The sequence below is a fragment of the Patiria miniata genome, unplaced genomic scaffold, assembly GCF_015706575.1.
Source record: "Patiria miniata isolate m_02_andy unplaced genomic scaffold, ASM1570657v1 HiC_scaffold_5, whole genome shotgun sequence".
Classification (NCBI taxonomy): Eukaryota; Metazoa; Echinodermata; class Asteroidea; order Valvatida; family Asterinidae; genus Patiria; species Patiria miniata.
In genome coordinates, this window is record NW_024037072.1 from 26,363,718 (window position 1) to 26,384,028 (window position 20,311).

At 38.9% G+C, this 20,311-nt stretch overlaps 2 protein-coding genes across 2 annotated transcripts; one reads left to right on the forward strand and one right to left on the reverse strand.

Annotated features, from left to right (window-relative positions):
- Positions 1-252: 252 nt before the first annotated feature.
- Positions 253-7,674, reverse strand: LOC119740302 (WD repeat-containing protein 92-like). The gene is made up of 8 exons (XM_038215568.1): positions 7,374-7,674; positions 6,875-6,975; positions 5,095-5,225; positions 4,520-4,621; positions 3,808-3,923; positions 3,104-3,238; positions 1,933-2,030; positions 253-527 (listed from the first exon to the last, which is right to left on the reverse strand). Exons 1-8 carry the CDS (start codon positions 7,551-7,553, stop codon positions 320-322), a joined length of 1,071 nt encoding a protein of 356 aa, XP_038071496.1. The 5' UTR covers positions 7,554-7,674; the 3' UTR covers positions 253-319.
- A 60-nt stretch (positions 7,675-7,734) lies between these two features.
- On the forward strand, positions 7,735-17,103 carry LOC119740303 (proteasome subunit alpha type-6-like). Its single transcript, XM_038215569.1, has 7 exons — positions 7,735-7,943; positions 11,122-11,216; positions 12,145-12,226; positions 13,730-13,885; positions 14,624-14,802; positions 14,959-15,053; positions 16,603-17,103. The coding sequence occupies exons 1-7, from the start codon at positions 7,868-7,870 to the stop codon at positions 16,658-16,660; spliced, it is 741 nt and encodes a 246-aa protein (XP_038071497.1). The 5' UTR covers positions 7,735-7,867; the 3' UTR covers positions 16,661-17,103.
- The last annotated feature ends 3,208 nt before the right edge of the window (positions 17,104-20,311 follow it).

Sequence of the window (20,311 nt, forward strand, 5' to 3'; positions counted from 1 at the left end):
CCATGTAGCATGGTTTTTGTTTTTTAAATCCTCCACAAATGACATTCACAACCTTTCTCTTTTATTGTCTGAGAAGTTACTTCGTAATTTGTAAAGTTGGTTAGGGGTACCCGATTCCAAAATCTGAAACCAGTTCCTGACGTTAACGGTCGGGTACTCGGTTCCGATGCACAGCCTATTTCAAGTCTAAAGACTTTCCTTATCACACTCAAACATGAAGTGCCTTTAACTGCAGTCGTTCAGCATCTCCAATCAGGCCTAGCTGCCCCCCCCCCCCCACACTAGGACATGTTTGACATCACTTGCACCATCTTCCGACCTAAACCCTGTTGAGTTTTGTGACCAGCAGCACCCTGAGCATCTGATCGAAGGACGTACAGACACACATCCCCTCCCTGTCAGGACTCCAGTCAAAGCCCCCGATGGGTTGCGTTGACAGGGCAGCATTCTGTAAGAGATTCACGGATCCAATCACGCCCATTTCTACTCCGTTACCGTCATCTTTGACCCTCTTCTCTGGATAGGAACTGAATCGGAGGAAACAAAGTAGGATTTTTCAGACGACAAAAACGTACAAAAGCAACCTGTAAACAAGTTGTGGGACTTAGTTGCACTGTGTAGTCAGCAGGTGCAGCTAGTATAACTGTCTCATACAGAGGCAACTAATGGGAGCTATTTCAATAAAACTAAAAGTCTTTGAGGCCAGACTTTTCTAAGACCTATTGAGATTTCTTGCATTTGCCGGTCCCAGAGGGCCAGCCTAAAATGCCTAAATTTTACTGAGCCGGGCAGTGCTATTGAAAAGTGTTACCTCATAACATCAATGAATGGGCTAAATCCAGCCCACGGTGTAGATCAGCTATATGAAGACTTCCAGTGAGTAGCCATTCTGAATAATATTGACTGGAATTTTGTGCGTTCTGGGACCAGCTCATAGAGCTATATTAAATTACTAGAGCGCTAACTCCTCATTCTGCGCGCGGAGACGCTTTGAAGCTGTCCTGGGCGCAGACATTTTTGAATTCATGTGCGTGTTCGTAGAACATAATGAAATTAGATGGATTGAATTTTGAAAGTGTACTCTACATGTAACGCGAAAGTAGAACATACGCAAACAACTTAAGCGCGTCATGACGGTTCAAAAAACGTGACGGCAAAAAGCATCTGCAGCGAATACGCGCACGCGTTGCGCTGTTTGCGTAGAGCAAAATGACACGCTCATTTGCTGATCGTGCGTTTCGGTTTTGGGCGTATTGGCTTCGATAACGCACTGGTGTGGAATGCAAACGCAGATATGCAAATAGCCGTACAACAGCTGTACAAAATTTCTAGGTCTCCATAGGTTTGTGCACAAACATGGATGCGCCCATCAGGCATTACTTTGTACACAAAGTTAGCGCTCTAGTAATTTAATATAGCTCTATGGACCAGCTTTACCAGGCTTGCCTCATCTTTTTCATAAATTAAATGTTCAAAGACAAAATAAGTCAAATAACTTGCCCAAACAAATTTCATAATTTGATAAAAAACAAACCGAGTCAAAAAATCATTTTCAGGCAGATGCAGGTACAACTGTGTGTTTTCAAAGTCAAAATCTTACCAAAACCATGCCTCCAACTGTTTTGTTTAACCCTATTTAAAACTCACATAACCCCAACTGTTTTGAGATATATCTCATTAAAGTGAGACTTAAATCAGATCTTATGTTCTACTATGGTCCCAGAAAAGGTCTTGACCACAACGTTGAGAAGTATTTTAGTAATTGTCTGGAAATCGGTACACTGTTTTTAGGTCAGAAAATAATTGACAAATAAAACAAGTCGATATGGAAAGCATAATCTTGTGTGAGGATGTGACTCACCGTAAGGTTGTTTCACTATTGAAAAGAAGATGATGACCTTAAATTTAACAGAAACTGGAATATCCACTTACTATTTCCAGAGATTTAATGTGCCTGAGCCTCCAAGTGTCATGAACACATCACGGTTTTGTGGAAGATGTCTGGCCAGCCAAATAGTGGATTTGTGAGCCTGAAAAAAAGATTGGACAAATATGATGAACAGTCACCACTAATTCGTCATCGGCACCACGAACTGACACTCATCTGAGCGTGAGTGCGCTGCACGTGCGCGTATTTTACAGAACTGGGATATTTTGGGTTTCACGAACTGACATCGTCCAAAGTGCGGCACTTTTAGAGCGCACCCCGTACATGACCTTAATTTCACCAATTAAACGTTTTTTAAGTAATTTTTTTTGTGTAAGCACACAAGCATACAGATGGATTAAATTTGTAAAACCTTTCAAACCGTTTTTCTCCATTCTGTGTTGCTGCATCATGCCTGGATGTCCGAGTTCATGAAAACGAAAATCTTCCTGTTTTGCCTCAGTGCCTGATGTATACACACGCACTACCTGGTGTCAGTTCGGGAAACCGAAATTGTTGGTTTTCACGAACTGACACCCACTTGCGTGTGAGTGTCAGTTCGTGGTGCCAATGACGAATTGACAAATAATTATCTGTTATCAGGCAATGTCAGGGGGATATATTTTCTTTGTAACTCGGCCATAAAAAAGAAGCTCAACGCTCAACATGAAAGCTGTCTTTTTTCCTTGACAAGCCAAGATAAGTATTGGGGCTAAAACTGAAACTTGTTTATGCTATTTGTCTTTTTTTTATGCCGTTTTAACCCTAACCCCCTTGAGTGATTTACTGGGAACCTTCCTCACTCTTGCAAAATCCAACACCATATGATAACTCAACACCCAAACTGTGGGACTCTGATTACGGTGGTATGCTTGACCCCATGTAAAGCATAATCAGTTTACTTGTGCAGTGCTCACTCCAACAGAATCAATTATAACATGCAGTTGGATTTTGACAAGTTCGGGGTGGCTAGGATTAATAAAATTAACTGTCATTTTTTAAAAACATGTAATCATTACATAACTCATAACTATACATTTGAACATATTTGAAGCAACCCAGTGACAATACAACCTTTGAAGTCACAATAGGCTGTTAAAAATATGACATTTTTAACATACAAAATAATTTTTTTTAAAAATCAGGAGAAGTGCTTATGTTACTGGGCATACTTACAGTTTCGTTGAGTGAAGCAAAGCCCTTTGTTGGATGTTGCGTACGCATGTCAAAGACGTGAAACGTTGACTCCAATGTCGTAGCAGCAAGTTTGTTCATGCTGATGTCCTTCCTGTCAAACTCAACAGAGCACACCTGAAACAAAAACCATGCCAAACAATTTAATTTATGAACATCTGACCCCACATCTCGTTGCTTTTTTTAATACACCGATGATGTTGCAAAACCAAATATACAACCACAATTAGGATATTCAATAATAAGTTTCTTATACTGAAATATGCCATTGGAAATTAAAATAATCACCAGGACCAATGGAATACCACCAACTCCATTCTCAAAATGTCCTGGTTGAAGATCCCTATTAGGCCTACACACACAAAATCAGAATTAACCCCTCCTTCAAACTCCTGACTTTGCCTCATGTGGTACACCCTGCAATTTGCCCTGAAAATAGGGTAGTAGTGGATCTAGGGGGGTGGGGTTGCAATCCCCCCCCCCCCCCCCCCCCCCCGACCATTCAGCTGTTGACTAATGTTACGATACTAGCAAAATGGGGCCAAAAACAATAAATGGAATGCTAAAGTTCCTAAATTAATTCTTGAATTGCCTTAGAATGCAGGGGAAAGCATCATAGGTTTCGAAATTGCCCAGGAGGAATGCCCCCACCCCTAGCAGGGCGTGCCTGCATGCCTCCTACTTACCCCATTCTTGATATTTGTCTCCCACCGAAGACTCATATTGCGCAAGTCAAAGAGTTTGATGTCTCCATTGTCATAACCCGCTGCGATACACCTGTCCGACTGGTTGTAAGCATGACCTGGTAAAGACAGAAACATTTTATTTATTCAGGACAAACTTGACCTTCCACAAAATCTCAACCCTGCTTTCAAATGTTAACTCTTCTTTCTGAAGCCCAGCCCTGTCTCTTAAGCATGCCAAGAAACGGCAGCTCTGTAAAGAAACCGATTTTACAAGCAAGCTGATTTTTTTCTTTCTACGAAAATTTCAACATCAAAACCAAGTTTACAAGTCGGTGGTAAATAATCACGATTATAAGATTATGCTCCACTAAATGATTTAGCAGAAGTGATTCACAATTTATTATTGGATTTTACTGAGGGTTGTCCTGTTTTGTTTCAGAGAAATTTGAAATTGAAAACACCTGGATGAGATCAGAAACAATATCCAAAATGTTTGCAATATTGAGTTTTGCCCATCACTAGGTTTGCAGAAAAATGTACAAGGTTGCTCAGGTGGGACTCAAACCCACAATCTCCCGCCTGCAAGTGCTCAGAGGCTTTTACCACTCCACCAACTGCCTCCCAACCCTAGCAAGGTTTTGGAATTTTGTTTTGCAGAGAGTATACTGTGATTGTGTGGGCTATGCCAGTGAAGCCTATCTGGCGGACTGACCAAATGCCACTGTCCAGCAGTCTCTCTTGGTCTCCCCCTCGGCTGGCTGCATGTTGGCCACTGGGTCGTCTTTTTGCCTTGGGTCCCAGACTTTCACAGCACCTGTTGTTGAAAGAGTCCAAGATAAAGAAACTCAATGTCTGTTAGAATTATCAAGGAGCAATCCATCATGGATATATATGCAAAAGATTCTGTTTAGAAATCGACCACTTTTCAAGGCAACGTCAGGACGAATAGACTAGGAAATTTTACACAATAAAATGAGCCATGGCAATCATTGCCTGGTCTCACCCTGCAAGTTCTCAAGATATGGCTACTGCATTAATAGTGTTTTAACTTTGTTTTTGTTTTTTCATATAAGTAGATTTCAATTTTTTCCTAACAGATTGTCAATTTGAATTTTTCATTCTAATGAACAAAAAACCCACTATTTTTCGCATCTCGAAAGTGGATAACTTTTGTATTACTAGAAAAACAGCACTAAACTTAACCCTGTTTTGTAAGGTGAAACTTGAAAAATAGCACAGTGAGAGCAACATTAAGGGTGAGAGCAAGACAGAAGGATGCCATCATACCATCTCTACTCCCTGTGACAATCTCTGGCGCTCCTTCGCCTATACCAAGGCCTCCTACTCCATCGATGCAGTTGATGATCTCTGAGTGACCACTGGCTGAGTACACTGGAATATCAATCTTCTCCAAATCCCTACCAAAAAAACCCAAAAAAGAATTCTACTAAAAACATGTTTTTATATTTGGATAATACATTTTCCATCAATTTGGAGATTTGCAGTCTCTGGTTTGTTACACTGTAAGTGAATTTGTTGGAGGGGGGGGTTTAATTCATGAATTCAAAATAAGCCAATATATTTCTGTGAATTGAAGGCCTAATTATTAAAAAAAAACTGACCAATGTCACATAAATTTAAAAATACTGGATGAGTGACTTAAAAATATCAACCTTTACAATTGACGCCCAAAATAACAAGAGACCTCTAGCTATGCATTTAACGATTGTGCGACGTGACAGAATGCAAAGGGCTTAAACTCTTAAACTCTCTTTACTCTTAAACTCTTGCACATTAAACTCTCAACATACACCCCTCCCCCTCCCAATTTTCAAATTTAAAGAGCCAAAACAAATTTCAATTTCTATTTTCTTAGGTAAATGAAAGCTATTCACTTTTGATTGAGAATATCGAACGAAAACTCTGAACCAGAATATGTACAAAATGTATTACTGAAATTTCTTCACAAAATTTGAATTTTTTGTGGCCCCATAATAATTCAGCTCTCACAGGACGGGTTCATTTGTGCACTCAAGGAAAGCCCTGTTTGAGAAGGGGAAAAAAAGTGTTTTTGCTATTTTTGTTAAAACAAAACATACAAATTGAATATTTGTTGGTCGAAAATATCAAGAGCATGGAGCAACATTAGAGCATGGGGCACACATCTTTAAATTAATATCATCATTTGCTGGGAAGTACGGTAATCCTTACCTTTAGGACCCCGTTCCTATATAGGAAGGGAAAGACTCACCAAAACAGTTGACTAAATGACACTCAAAGTTGACATTCTGATACTTCTTGGCACATCTGAACAATTGGCAATGACACCTTCTTGAATATCAGCAGGTTTAATTTTGTGGAAAGAGGGTAGGGCTTTGATTTATGAGGGAAATTCAGGGGTAAAAAGACGACGATGACAACCAGAAAACAGACTCAAAAACTAAGATGGCAAACGTGAAAGCTCGATGCGATGAAAGCTCGATGCTGATTGGCTGATAAAAAATAAACATCTAATTTATTTTTAGTCTGGTTCCCAGACCAAAAGATTCAGGAATAGTCAGAATCTTTTGGTCTGAGAACCAGACTAACTTATATATTTTTAGTCTGGTTCCCAGACCAAAAGATTCAGGAGTAGTCAGAATCTTTTGGTCTGGGAACCAGGCTAATTAATTTTTTTAGCAGCCAATCAACATCGGGCTTTCATTATGTAGGGCTTTCACGCGTGTGAGAACTACAACATGCACGTCTGACTGCGAAAAAAGGTAGTAAAGTCACATTTTCTTCGAAAGTGCTTTCAAAACTACAACTAACATGAGTTTATATGAAGAAAAAAGACTGCTTTAGCCTGCAAAAGTCACTTTGGTACTGGACAGTCATCTGCAAAAGTCAGTTTTGAACAGAACTTGTAAAAAATAGAGGTGTCCTAAAAGTAAGGATTACCGGAAGTACTGTGATAGAGTAAAGGACTACATGCCACAACAGCTGCAAAATAGTCAAGTATTTTGCCATTCAAATTTCCACATAGATAACGACAGTATTAATTTTTTTAAAATTTGTGGTCAATCACCATATTCTTAAATTCCCGTCAAAGTCTCCGGTTGCTAAGTGTCTCTGGTTAATGTTGGATGCACCAAAGGTGCCACAGCGGAATGCTTCTTTCTTTTCAACCTGCAATGGACATGGAAAAATGTACTTATTAAAGTAATCATAGAGCAAGCAGGCAACAGCATTATCAATCCAATAGCTTTTTCAATGGCTGAATTAGCAACAAAATTTGAACAAGTTTTTTAACTTTTAGTATTAGGTTAAAGTATTTAACATCCAGTGTAATGATTAATTATTTTTTTTCTTAAAAAAAAATTACAGAGATTTGTTAAATTCTGAAGATGAGTTTTAATACCCTCGACTCGCTGGTGTGAAACTTTTCCCCATTTGTCGGGATATTTTACAATTTTGTCGTCTGGTAAGTCTTTTTTTTAATTAGCCATATTAGCTAACATAGCACAATCCCATCTGACAAGTTCCAAATATTCCATTCAAAGATAAAACTCTAAACGGCACATCACCTCTTGCAGTAGTTTCGCGTCACCTTCAGCCGACATTTCATAGACGTGCAAGGCGCCGGTCTTGCGTGGATGGTTGCCAAGCACGACGAAGCGGGCACTGCACGGCACCCATCTTGTGTCGTACAGAGTGAAATTCAGAGACTTCTGAATATATGCGATGATCTGTGGTTTGTCTTCCATTTTAGAAGCGGCAGTTTTTTTGTATTTCCAACCCAAAAATGTAATTTCATTCGGCTATTTCAATGACTAAATTCAATGCTGCTGACGACGGACGAAGTGCCTTCGTGCCGACGACGCGTACCGGGTATGCATGATGAACAGCGACCTCTATAGTCTAGTTTGAGTAAGTAGACTGGACAACAACCCTATTCTTCACGCGAAAGTGTCGACGGGTGCTAGTCAAGAGGGCGCACTAAATGATATTGCAACTTTCGGCATTGTCGCATTTTGGTTCAATTTTGGGCTGAAAGTTGAAACAAATCACCATTCCAAATATGTCCAGAGGTAGTAGTGCAGGGTTTGACCGCTTTATTACAGTCTTCTCCCCTGAAGGGAGGTTGTATCAAGTTGGTAAGTGAGAACGGTGGCTGTAATTTGTGAATTTTCATCAAGATATGTCTGAATTCCAGTTTCCGGACAGGACAAATTTAGTCGTGTCGTGACAAAATTAATAAATAGGCCTAGGCCTTATATTAATCAGTAATTTACTGATTAATATTAGGCTATTAATTTTAACTATTTATTAATTTTAACTATTTATTAATATTGGTACAACTATAATATTAACTGAGTTAATATTATTATAACTTGTAGTTGTACGAGTTCGAGTCCGCGCGTGACCGATGTTTTTTAAACATTTGTTTTGTGTCCAAAAAAATAAGAATTGGCTGCTTTAGGCCCTAATTGTTTTAAATCAAATCCTACATTTACATGTAATTGCACTGTCATGACTGTTTGCAGAGTATTTTCATCTTCGCTTTCTGATTTGTTGCTCTGGCATGTCTGGCATATTATTTTTGGGTGTCGGACGCTTCGCCCCATTTCCACGTCGCCCCATGTCACTTCGCCCCTAACTACTTCGCCCCATCCCCACTTCGCCCCATCCCCACATCGCCCCATCTCCACTTCGCCCCATTCCCGCTTCGCCCCATCCCCGCTTCGCCCCATCCCCACTTCGCCCCATCCCTGCTTCGCCCCACGTAGTATGAAAAAGGTGAAGGCTAGGGGTGCAGACCAAATAAACTACCAAAAAGACCCCAGATAATAAATGCTCCCAATTCTAGAAACTTAGGAAAAATACAAACTCTCTGATGAGGTGCTCGAGATACAGATGAGAGAAACGATGGCTCTATCCCATTCAGAGACGCCTCTCCTATTGACTTGTGAATAAAATCATCAGCCGCTGGATTCAAAAGAATCCGTAAGGGTCAGTGAGTTAAAAGGAACTCACTGCCTTGAGGAAAATGTTCCGTCAAAATTTGTCTGATATGTGACACTTACAACTTCATTTAGATGAGATTGGTTCCTCCAAGAATGAAATTAGGATGTCAAAGGTATTGTCGTTCTCAGATAAGTGGGAGACGGGTTGGTATAGCCGGGTTGGGAACAAAGTTGGATCTTTTCAAAGTCAAGCTTTTTTCTCGGTAGGGGAGAGCCTAGCTTGAGAGGTTGGTTATGAATTGTTCATTTGGTGATGGGCTAATTCTTTCCGTTGGTTAGCAATTAGTGAATCTGTTGAAATTGTTTTTTTAAGCCAAAAAACTAGATGAGAATTTTTTTTACATGTAACGGCTGGGGCGAAGTGGGGGTGGGGCGAAGTGGGGGTGGGGCGAAGTGGTGACGGGGCGAAGTGGGAATGGGGCGAAGTGGGAATGGGGCGAAGTGGGGATGGGGCGATGTGGGAATGGGGCGAAGTGGGGATGGGGCGAAGTGGTTAGGGGCGAAGTGACATGGGGCGACGTGGAAATGGGGCGAAGTGTCCGACATTCTTATTTTTTAAAGGGAAATAAAGTCCGAAATTGTAAGGTAGTGGATATTTTGCCGGAGGTAATGACGGCAAACTAACGATTACTAAAGGTTTGCCGGCGGCAATCCATATCAACAGAGGGCGCTGTACTCTTTAAAATAGGGCTGAATTATAAGATGTATTAAATTCCCATTAAAAGTTGTGTAGCACGTTTGGTGTAATGGTTAAGCAAAGGCTCTAGTAAGCGGGAAGACTCGCGTTCGATTCCGACCGCATCACAATTTTTAAGGTTTTTTTTCTCATCCCCAAATAAATAAGAATATTCTTCTTTTATTATTTTAACACGTCTCAAACAGTTATTGCAGAGTATTACATTTTCTTTTTCAGATTTGTGGCTCTGGAGGATTTTTTTAAAAGGGAAATAAAGTCCGAAATTATAAAATGGTCTGAATCCCATCTTGTGAATACGAGGTAACAACGATAATTTTGGCATGGAGCCAGACTAAAACTTGTCACCGGAAAATGTTCAAGTACAAAAAAACAGTAACTGCGCATGTTCAGTGCATATCCGGCAAACTAACGTTTACTAAAGGTTTGCCGTCTCCGGCAAAATATACACTGCCAAATTGTAATAGGTCTGATTCATCATCTTAACACGAAGTCACAATGACCATGATGACAATATTAGCATGGAATTAGACGAAGATTTGTTGCGGTAAACATTTCTGAAGTCCAAAAAAACCCCAGTCACTGCCCATATTTAGTGCCATGCCACAACACTGAAAAATTGGGGACCGGTTCACAACTTCACGGTCAATATCCGCTGCCTTATTTTTTTATTTGTTTACATTTTTGACTTTGCAGTTAGCCTGCTTTTGGAAAGAATGTTGCAACCTGACGCCACTTTTTTCTTCATATATCATCTCAATGAAGGTCACTCATTGCAAAAATGTTGAAAAGACATGAATCTGGGACTGAGAAACATTTCCAGTTTGGGTAGAAAATACTTAAAAGATTTTCTTGACTCTCAATACACTTTGTACACAACATTTGCCGAAAGCCAGATAGCAGTCAGGATTTCAAATATTCTGGCATTTTAATTTATGTAGACCACTTAGTAAAATTTTAATCGCAATTTGCTATTAAGAAAATTTGTCATCAAATGAATACATTGTAGTGCCATTTTACATTGTTTAATCTCCCGACCAAATTTTTTTAATATGATTTGAATGTTTACATTGGAAAAGAGATGCAATATCCTGATGCCATATTTTTCAACCCAGTGGTGGTCAGTCATTGTAAACATTGTAAATATTTAAATTGGCACTTAAATATTAGCAATTTTCTGTTTTCAGATAGCAGTGTTGAAATCAATCACAAATTCTTTCACAAGTCCAGACACAAGTCTTTTCATAAGTCCAGTCACAAGTACATGTAACGCGATGAACACTGACAAAGGAATGCGTTTGTAACAGTTAACTTGAATAGTTAGTGACCTGACCTGAGACTGAATGGACTTGTGATGGACTTGCAGGGACTTGTGATGGACTCGACTATAACACTGCTTAGTAGAAAATGTTCCTCCACATATAGAACTTTGTGCAAAACTACCAAAGCTACATCTGCAATAATTTTTCCTTTGCTAGTTATGTAAATGTGTTCCTTTATACAATTGCAGCTTGAGACTTAAGTGGGTATGTGTATTATAACACAATAAAAAGATATAGGCCTAATTCAACACTGAGTCTTGGCTTATCTTTTTGTTTTTCTTGTCTTGTCCAGAATATGCCTTCAAAGCCATCAGTCAAGGAGGGATGACATCAGTTGCTATAAAGGGAGCTGATAGTGCTGTAGTCGTAACCCAGAAGAAAGTCCCAGTAAGTATTACGTCTCATCCACAGTGAAACTATAGTGACTCGAGAGTTTGGATCGTCTCCACATACTGTAGAATGGGCCATCACATCCCAACTAGAGTTGGCACCTATGCTATAATCATGACATTAGTCGGCCATTCTCTAAATTTTTTTGATTAATGGATACACCTGAGTGTGACTGTGGAGCTGCTGATCAGACAGCAAGGCACATCGTCAACGAGTGCCCAATCAGAAAACTGGACGGTGGCATCGTTCATCTGGCCAGCTGTGACCCGATCGCGACACGGTGGCTGTCGGACATGGACCTTGGCATTTGATTCGCCAACCTTGACATTTGATTCAGGGCTGCATACGAGAGAGAGAGATTAATGGATAGGCACAGTTTTTTTGTTTGTAAAGTCATTTTAATTATAAGGTCAACCTTATATGGCATGGTATTGAGAAATTGTGCAGGCATATTCAAAACCAGACAAAGTCTATTCCAACCGTCTGATTTTGTTCAAACCTAACGGACGTAAATTTTAAGAGCTCAAAATGCTGTAGTTCAGTTCAGCAGCGTGATTCAATAAAAAATGCCTTCCTGTAAAACCATGTGGGATTTTGGGACAGTGCGGCTGTTCCACCTCATCTACATTATATATTTGCATTTTCTTAACTATAGTTGAGACAATCCCACCTAGGCACCTAAAGTAAAACTATAAATGGGACTGTTGCAAATGTAGTTGGTACTGATGCTATAGTTGGAGGACAACCAGATCAGGAGTGAAGAAATTAAGGCCAAAACAAAATTACACCAACTTTACCTAGGCCATCAAAATTACCCAAAATAAGGCACAAGACAGTCCCAAATGTATCACCCTTTACTTGCAGTTCATGTAACTGCCTAGTTGCACCTGAACTTGATGATGTTTTGATATCTTTCATTTCACAGGACAAGCTTCTAGATGCAGAGACTGTCACCCACATGTTCCCAATCACAGAGCACATTGGATGCGTTATGACCGGCCTCATAGGTAATGTTGCGTCTTCAAATTGTAATCTCTGTCCATGTCATTGCCATTAAAACCCATCTGATTATCAGCATCATTATTATCATCAGCGTCATGATTATCAGCTATTATGTATTTCTTTGATGTTGCCATCACTCCTAGCATCATCCAGAAATTCAATAGATTCCTATAAACTTGATTTGAAAATTTGACTCTGGCTCTCTGGGAATTGACTCTTTGTGGTAGCTGATTCTAGCTTCCTCAGTGATGCTGACTGTTCCTTTTTTTTCAATGAAATTTTACATCGAATCAGAATTAAATCATGACTTCTAAATGGAATCGAAATTTTAAAGATGAATTTGCAGCTGTCCAAACGGGGTGTCATCATCTCTAACCCTAACTCCCTAGGCCTTTTTGCCAGGATGTAGCCTCAATCTGGCAAAATCCTCCAATCGGCCTCATGGAAAAATAGCATATAGCCTCTATCCTGCAAATTCCTCCATTATTTCTTGAATATGGTCCGTGGAGGGGTGACCACTGCCTAAATCCTGCAAAATCCTGCAGCAGTCAATATGTTTAGGCTTGGCCAGTGACATCCTGGAGCAGCACAGAGGATTTCAAGCATAATCCCAGGCCTATATTTATGCATGGCTGAGCAAAAACAACACAAGGTTCTTGACCTTGACAAAGTGCATCCTACGAAATCAGTAACGCACTTTAGCCATATAACCTCAATCCTCCAAATTCCTCCACTTTGGCAAAGAGGATTTTGAAGGATTCAGGGCGGTTAGGGTTAATATATGTCTCTATTCTCATCAGTGTCATCTTTGTCCTGTCACCAGTGTCAGCATCGTTATAATAATCATCTTCAAAAATATTGATATCATTGTCTCCTGATCATCCTTTTCAGCCTTAGAATCACCCTCACATCCAGCAGTGTCATCATCACTATTATCACCAACTACTAGAAGTTTGTATTTTTTATCACCAACTACATATATTTTGTATTTTAGTCACCATAGACAGATAATTGCTCATGTCATCACTCTTAATTGTGACCTGTTCTGTCAAAAGCAGACGCTTCTGGGCAGAGGTTGAAGTCAAGATAGGGCCAAAAAATGCTGTGGGGGTGATTTTTTTTTTGATTTTCTAATTCTTGCATATTTGTTATCCTGCACATGTCTAAAATATACAATGAAAGTTTGAAACCCTAATTTGAACTCTAAATATAGTATTTTTGATGATTGGCTAAGGTATATCAGTTAAAGAAATTACTGTTTTGTGACGTTCGTGGCCATTTTCTCCGTTTTCTACTTTTCGACACAATGAACTTCAAAATAGCATAACTCTGCCCAGGAATGACCGGTTTCAAAACTTAAACCACCTATCAAAAGGCAACAGAACTTTTTTTAACAATATGCAAAAATCTCATTTTTGACTTTATGCCCAGAAAAGTCTGATTTTGACAGAACAGGTCACAATTGTTACTCGATCTCATTCAATCTCATTCTTTTTTCCCAAATTCAGCTGACAGTCGGTCACAAGTATTCCGAGCCCGCTACGAAGCAGCTAACTTCAGGTACAAGTTTGGCTATGAAATCCCTGTTGAGATGCTATGTAAACGGATAGCTGACATCTCCCAGGTGTACACACAGAATGCACAGATGAGACCACTCGGATGCAGTGAGTAGTTGGACTGATGGAAGTGTTTGACTCGGGGTTTTTTTCCGAAATATTCTTTGTTCTTTTCGGTTAGATGTATTACCTCATAAATATAACCCAGGACAGATGTACAGTTGACAATGAAAAAAGTGTTTAGGCAAATACCTTTGATAATTTAGTATCGAGATTATTAACTTCTTTTTAGAAGGCATGTATAAAGTGGCTCATATAGGTATGAAGACGCAGTGTATTTTTATCCTTACTTAGTGCCACAAGATCCTACAACAGACATGTTTTCAATGGTCCAGTCAATCCAAACACAGAACAGCAGATGTATTTTTCATTCTAGATGTTGAATTTGGTTGCAGTTGGCAAGCTTCATGTACACATACATCACTGTTTCTGGATTTTGCATGAAAGTAATTTCAGAGGCAATAGGTTTCAAATAGCCTTCAACCCAGTTTTAATTATTTTGGTTAAAAAGTGGTGTCACTCAGTGAGTCTGTGCTAATTTATGGTAATGTCCAAAATGGACATTGCTGTCAATGGCTATGGCTTTTGACCACACCGCACCAAGGACGAACTTAAAAGTCATAGCCACAAGATACCCCATTCAGACATGGCTATGTCCAAGAGAAACCAACTCAAGTTGCAGGTTGTAGCTGCAGCTTGTAGATGTAAATCTTCCTTGAACACAAGAAAAGTCGGCTCCATTTATCTTTTTTGAAATTATCGACGTGATATTTGTTTTGCTTGCAGGTATGATTTTGATTGGTTGGGATGATGAGGTGGGTCCACAGGTGTTCAAGACAGACCCGGCCGGCTACTACTGCGGATTCAAGGCCACCAGCGTAGGGGTCAAACAGACCGAGGCCAACAGCTTCCTGGAAAAGAAGATCAAGAAGAAATTGGACTGGACTTACGATCAAACCATAGAGGTAATTAGCCATGCTGAAGAGCCGTATCCCATGAAGTGCCATTCTGCATCCATTGAATACATTTTTTGTGCACTCCAGGACCAACTTTAATAGACTTGGCCAGTCTTGTTATGTTGGGTAACAATGCACTTATTCTTGATTATCGTTCCTTCCTAGACCGCCATTAAATGCCTGTCATCCGTGTTATCAGCCGATTTCAAACCCTCTGAAATTGAAGTCGCCGTGGTCAATCAAGACAACAACAAGTTTAGGTAGGTGCTCTAGGAAGGTTAAAATTGCATGTTTGATATTAAAATGTAACATCAACTATGTAACTGGTCTACAGTGGATGTGCCGCTAACAACATGATTACTACGTAGTCTCATTTTATGGCATGACGCCTGACCAAAGACTGCCAGCTACAGTGCAGGGTGGTCAAAAAAAGGACACTTTTTTCAGAGGCAGATTTCTCAAAATTGAAAAGATCTAGACATGTTGAAATTGATTTAAGATATTCCTAAACTACAAGACCATGGAGGTGTATGGTGAAAAAGGCGTTGAAAATAAAGCTCAAGTTAAAAAATAGCACATATTTACAGAAAATTGGTCAGTATCTAGTTTGTCCTCATCTATGGCAGTCATGTAGACCTAATTACAATTATTGCAGTTCTTTGTGTGTGCATTGCTATTGTATTGACCATATCTCATAGACTTGCATGTGGACAAACTGGTGTTTGACCATCTTTCTTTAAACCATCGCCATTTCTTAATTTAGGCTGTATTTTCAGCGCCGTTTTCACCATATACCACAAAGATGCTGTAGTTTAGGAATATCTTGAAACAATTTTAAGGTGTCTCCCCAATTCCAAGAAATATGCGTCCAAAAAGCATAAACGTTTTTTAGACCACCCTGTTTTTTCCCTTATAACCAAGTCAACCTTTCTTAAGACTATGGCCACGTCAGACTTACTTCTCAATAACGCATATGTCTGTGGGAAATGGCTTCAGCCATATCCATAGCCGCATATATCATTGCAAGCCATTAGCAAGTTATTCAGTTTTGGTCTACTTTATGAGTAACTTTGCTCACACGGGGATGGTTAACTTTGGACCCCTTCCTAACAACCAAGGTTGAGGGTTTATTTTATTTGTTTATTTTTTATTTGCTGTCTTATTTATACAGGGTTGCTTTCCGTGAGGGGCCCTGGTTCATATTACTAAATTTTATAAACAGCATAAGAAAGTGAATTAAAACAAAACAAGAAACATAGATATTACTAACAATACAAAGATTAACAATCAAATTAAATGAGACAAAAAAAGTCCAAATATACCAAATCCTCAATTGAAAGATAAATAAGTAAAATCTCTAAAATACAGGACAGGAAAATAGGAATTAATAAAGAATTGTTAATAATAAAATGCCAGTAAAATTATCATATTAAAATGTATGAACAACACATTATGGAGACACAAAATTCACAACAGGTTTGAGAAAGAATGTGATTGAAAAATTCAAGCCCTTGCAACTTTGAAAACAGTTTTAAAGCTTTTCAAGTTTGCAGCAGTCTATTCCTTTTGTAAAACATTTGAGGTTTTGACATTTCTTTAACCAACACAATTATTTGTGCCATTTACACTTTGAAGACACTGTAATATTCAAATTTAAATAATTATCTCTTTCTAAATATGTCAATGGCGAAATCAGGTTTTTTTGGTTATTTGGTTGTTTTTTAAGAAAAATAATTTTCATCTTTTTCTTTTACTGTGTTTGATTCTTTTTCAAATAAATTTCTTTTATCTGTTCCTTTTCTCGAATAGGGTGCTGACAGAGACAGAAATTGATGTTCATTTGACAGCGCTTGCTGAGAAGGACTGACGACATTATGTCTACCTTAGTTTGATAAAAAAAAATCTTCAAGTTCATGCAGCACCACGCATTCTGTGTCCACAACTGACTCGATCCGGCTTGCTACCTTACTTGCTACCTTACTTTGATAAAAACAAATCTTCAAGGTCATGCAGCACCACGCATTCTGTGTTCACAACTGACTCGATCCGGCTTGCGTTTTCCACAGCTACCCCGAATGCTGTAGTCTCCAAACTTTTTCTGTTTCTTTTAAGGGTGGTGTCCAAACCCTAAAGGCTGATTTGCAACATTTGTAATTTCACACTACATGTATCTGTGAGGATATGTTAGTAAGTGCATTGCCGAAATGGTTGTCTTAAAAATCAGATAAGTCCTTATTTCAAGAAATATTTGAAGAGTCTATTTGCAAAACGCATTTGAAAAAGGTTAATAAAATTGTACAAGGTTATGAACTTTAAAGGGAAAATACAACATTTGCAAACATCAAAAAATAAAACTACCAAATTATTTTGAAATACCTTGCTGGACTGTTTGATAATCTAAAGCATCATGTAAATTCATGGCACCTGGTATACTGTCATTCTCAAGAAAAGTGGTATTTTTGTATAATTTCCAACGCTGGTCGGCTGACCAGCGTTGAAAAAACTGGCTTTTTTCAAATACTGGTCCCAGTTGACCATATTTAGTTAGTCCGCATTTGTTTGCAATCGATTACACACCTATGAGCGAGTAAGCCAGCTAGACTGGTTCCCTAACCTTACAATTCCCCAATGTCTATAAATTGCTCAGTTTCATCTTGGAGTCAGGGAACCAGACTACAAGAAAATGATTGTTTTTCTTGTTTTTTATAGCATCTACGAACCCAAAACGTCAAAAAAGTCAGTGTAAAAATATTTGCTATATATTACCAACCCCCCAAATCCATCCATTTCTGAAAACTACAGAAAAAGCAAATGATGAATATTCCCTTTAAAGAATGATACAGTATAAATGCTGTTTCTAAACTTCATTTTTTGCTTTACTGTATTAAGTTTATAACAGCCGTCGAAATTGCTTTTGGGCAGCCAGGAGAGAGCAGGATTCTTCAGAGAACAAAAAAAAATTGGCCTTTATCTTCATTTTCTTGTCCACATGTAGAAATAGTAAAAGTAATACAGCTTAGAATTAACCACTAAACCTCATTCTTTAATTAAAAACAAATAGTAACCTAGTTACCTTTAACAGCAGGAAGACCACACTTAAAATAATAGTTATGGAATTATTGTTTGCATGTCATTGGCTTTAGAATTTTCTAACCCACGACATCACAGGCCTTTTACCAATGATGCATGTAATAAAAGAAACCTCTGTTATGGATTGACCAATATGCAAATATAGTGTTACATGGTCTTGCAAAAGAGGAGGATCCAGATGTCAAAATGGGGTTGGAGATATACCGACCATGAATAAAACAGCACAGCAACAAAAATGCTGGGCAACCCTGAAAAGGAATAGACCCTATGCGTGTGGTCGGAGTCATGGGGCAATGGCTTTGTATCGCTTGGATAGGCATGAGTAAACCTTTTGTGTATTCACTGTTTTTAGATTAGAAAATAAAACGAAGGACACCCTCCCAACGCATAAAGCCCGGTTCATACTTCATGCGAATGCAAAGCGAATTTGACGTCATGAAACATTCGCTGCGAAATTAGCCCGAGTAGAAATATGTTCAACTTTTACGAATTCGCAGCGCGAATACTTGCCATCACGCCACAAATTCGCTTTCGCGCCGAGTATAAACCGGGCTTTAGGTCTATTGCTTTGTGTGGTGGCTTATTTCGCACATACTGTGACCATAACTTACTTTTAAAGGGCCATGACATGAATTTTTCTTGGGAACATATTTTGTGCAACTTTCTACTCTTAAATATATGAAAACTATTTGACATCCCTTATTGGTTAATATTCAAAGGTGCTGGGCACTGTTGCTGTGATGTCTTTTCAGGAAGACGCTGTTCAGATTTGGGGGTTTTCTGATAACTTGTGAACCCAAAAATTTGCTCATTGAAAACATTTTTGAGAAAAGGTTGCTCATTGGCTTACTGACACAATAACGAAGCACAAAAGAAAGAAACTTTAGTACTGCAGAAGATCCAAGATTCTGGCAACTTTTGGTGCTAAGCTAGCTGTAACATTGAGATTTCTGCCTGAAATGACATCACACTTTTGCTCATGAAAATGTAATTCTCTTTAGTATAAAAACCATAAAGGCACCAAAATACTCTTGAAAACGGCAAACCGAAAATTGAAAATAAGGTTAATTAAATAGGACACAAAGGTGCATTTTCAAAGATTGCATTAAAACAAATTAAATTTGACAATTTATTGTCCATACTTTGTAGGACAAACTCACGTCTTGCTCTGCACATATTTCACCCTGACATATTTTAACTAATCCGAATACATGTATTTGCCTTTTGTGACAAACCATGGCGATTGGAGCATGTCGCTTACTGCTGAGTAATCCATGTAGATGTACATGCTCGAGTAAACTAGGAGACATTTATGTTAACTTCACGTTAATATGTGCAGGGATCACACAATCAAGTGTACATTTATCACAGCAGTCGGTGGCTCAGAAATAAATCCATTGTTCCAAAATCAGAACTATACTAAAATGTTAGTTTCACATTTGTATCAAATTGGACAATAATTATACTGGGTTAAAAAGGACTAACATCAGTGTGGGGGTTAATAAACTATCATCGCTTCTCATTCGCTCAAAGTTTTGAAAATTTAAGGCAGCTTACATCTCGATCGCGCCATTTAGTGCTCTAAAACGCGTTTACCCCGATTTGATATTTATAAAGTACAATATGAACATGCACACAACTGTTCTTTTGAAATTTGTCGTGTTCGTGTAATGACCTCGCAAACGAATCTGAGGATACAAATCAAACCGTTTGAGTGCTGGTGTTGATACTAGTAACGCGTATACGTTTCTTTACGAAAATGTTTCCCCAACACTAGTGGTTTAAATATTTTGGTACCTGAGTTTTGACAGTTAAGTTTCACTTGCTTAGTACGCGTTATTCTGCGGCGATGGTCTGACGTTGACGGCTTTGGCTCATCAAAATTCAATTCCTTTATTCGCTGCTGGAAATACGTATATTGTATAAAGGAAAAAAAGCTGCCGCGTATTAGATGTAATTAATTGTCTCCGTATAATGTAAGACATTATATCGATTTCATGTTTCCCAGGCCTTCGACACACAACCATACTTTAATTGGCTGTTTTTGTGCTATTCTTGCGAGAACAAAATTTCGGGGTTCACGGTGTTAGTCGTGTTTTTTTGTCGCATAATTATGTCCTTTGTATAGTTTTTTATATATATATATATATACACATCAATACTCGTGTACATTTTTGTAGGCCTATTGGTGCTGGTAGTAGTACATGTACATCTATACACGCACGACGTGTACCGTTCATTGAATCGTCTGACATCATGGACACAGAAGATAGGGGAATCATTGACCTCCTAAGTCCAAGAAGGACTTATTTACCACTGGAAGGTCATAATTATTAATTATGCCAGAAAACGTCCACCGCTTCAGGAGTAAACAACCGGTTGTTCCCCCCCCCCCCCATCTGTTCTCAGGAACAGCGAGACATTAGGT

What these genes read in the sequence shown, in the direction of transcription:
- LOC119740302 (XM_038215568.1), bottom strand. Translation starts at nt 7,553, where the DNA reads ATGGAAGACAAACCACAGATCATCGCATATATTCAGAAGTCTCTGAAT. An exon ending in ACGCGAAACTACTGCAAGAG is followed by an intron (nt 6,976 to 7,373) that starts GTGATGTGCCGT and finishes TGTCCATTGCAG; the next exon opens with GTTGAAAAGAAAGAAGCATT. An exon ending in TTGCTTCACTCAACGAAACT is followed by an intron (nt 2,031 to 3,103) that starts GTAAGTATGCCC and finishes TCTTTTTTTCAG; the next exon opens with GCTCACAAATCCACTATTTG.
- LOC119740303 (XM_038215569.1), top strand. Translation starts at nt 7,868, where the DNA reads ATGTCCAGAGGTAGTAGTGCAGGGTTTGACCGCTTTATTACAGTCTTC. An exon ending in CTTACGATCAAACCATAGAG is followed by an intron (nt 14,803 to 14,958) that starts GTAATTAGCCAT and finishes GTTCCTTCCTAG; the next exon opens with ACCGCCATTAAATGCCTGTC. An exon ending in CAAGACAACAACAAGTTTAG is followed by an intron (nt 15,054 to 16,602) that starts GTAGGTGCTCTA and finishes TTTCTCGAATAG; the next exon opens with GGTGCTGACAGAGACAGAAA.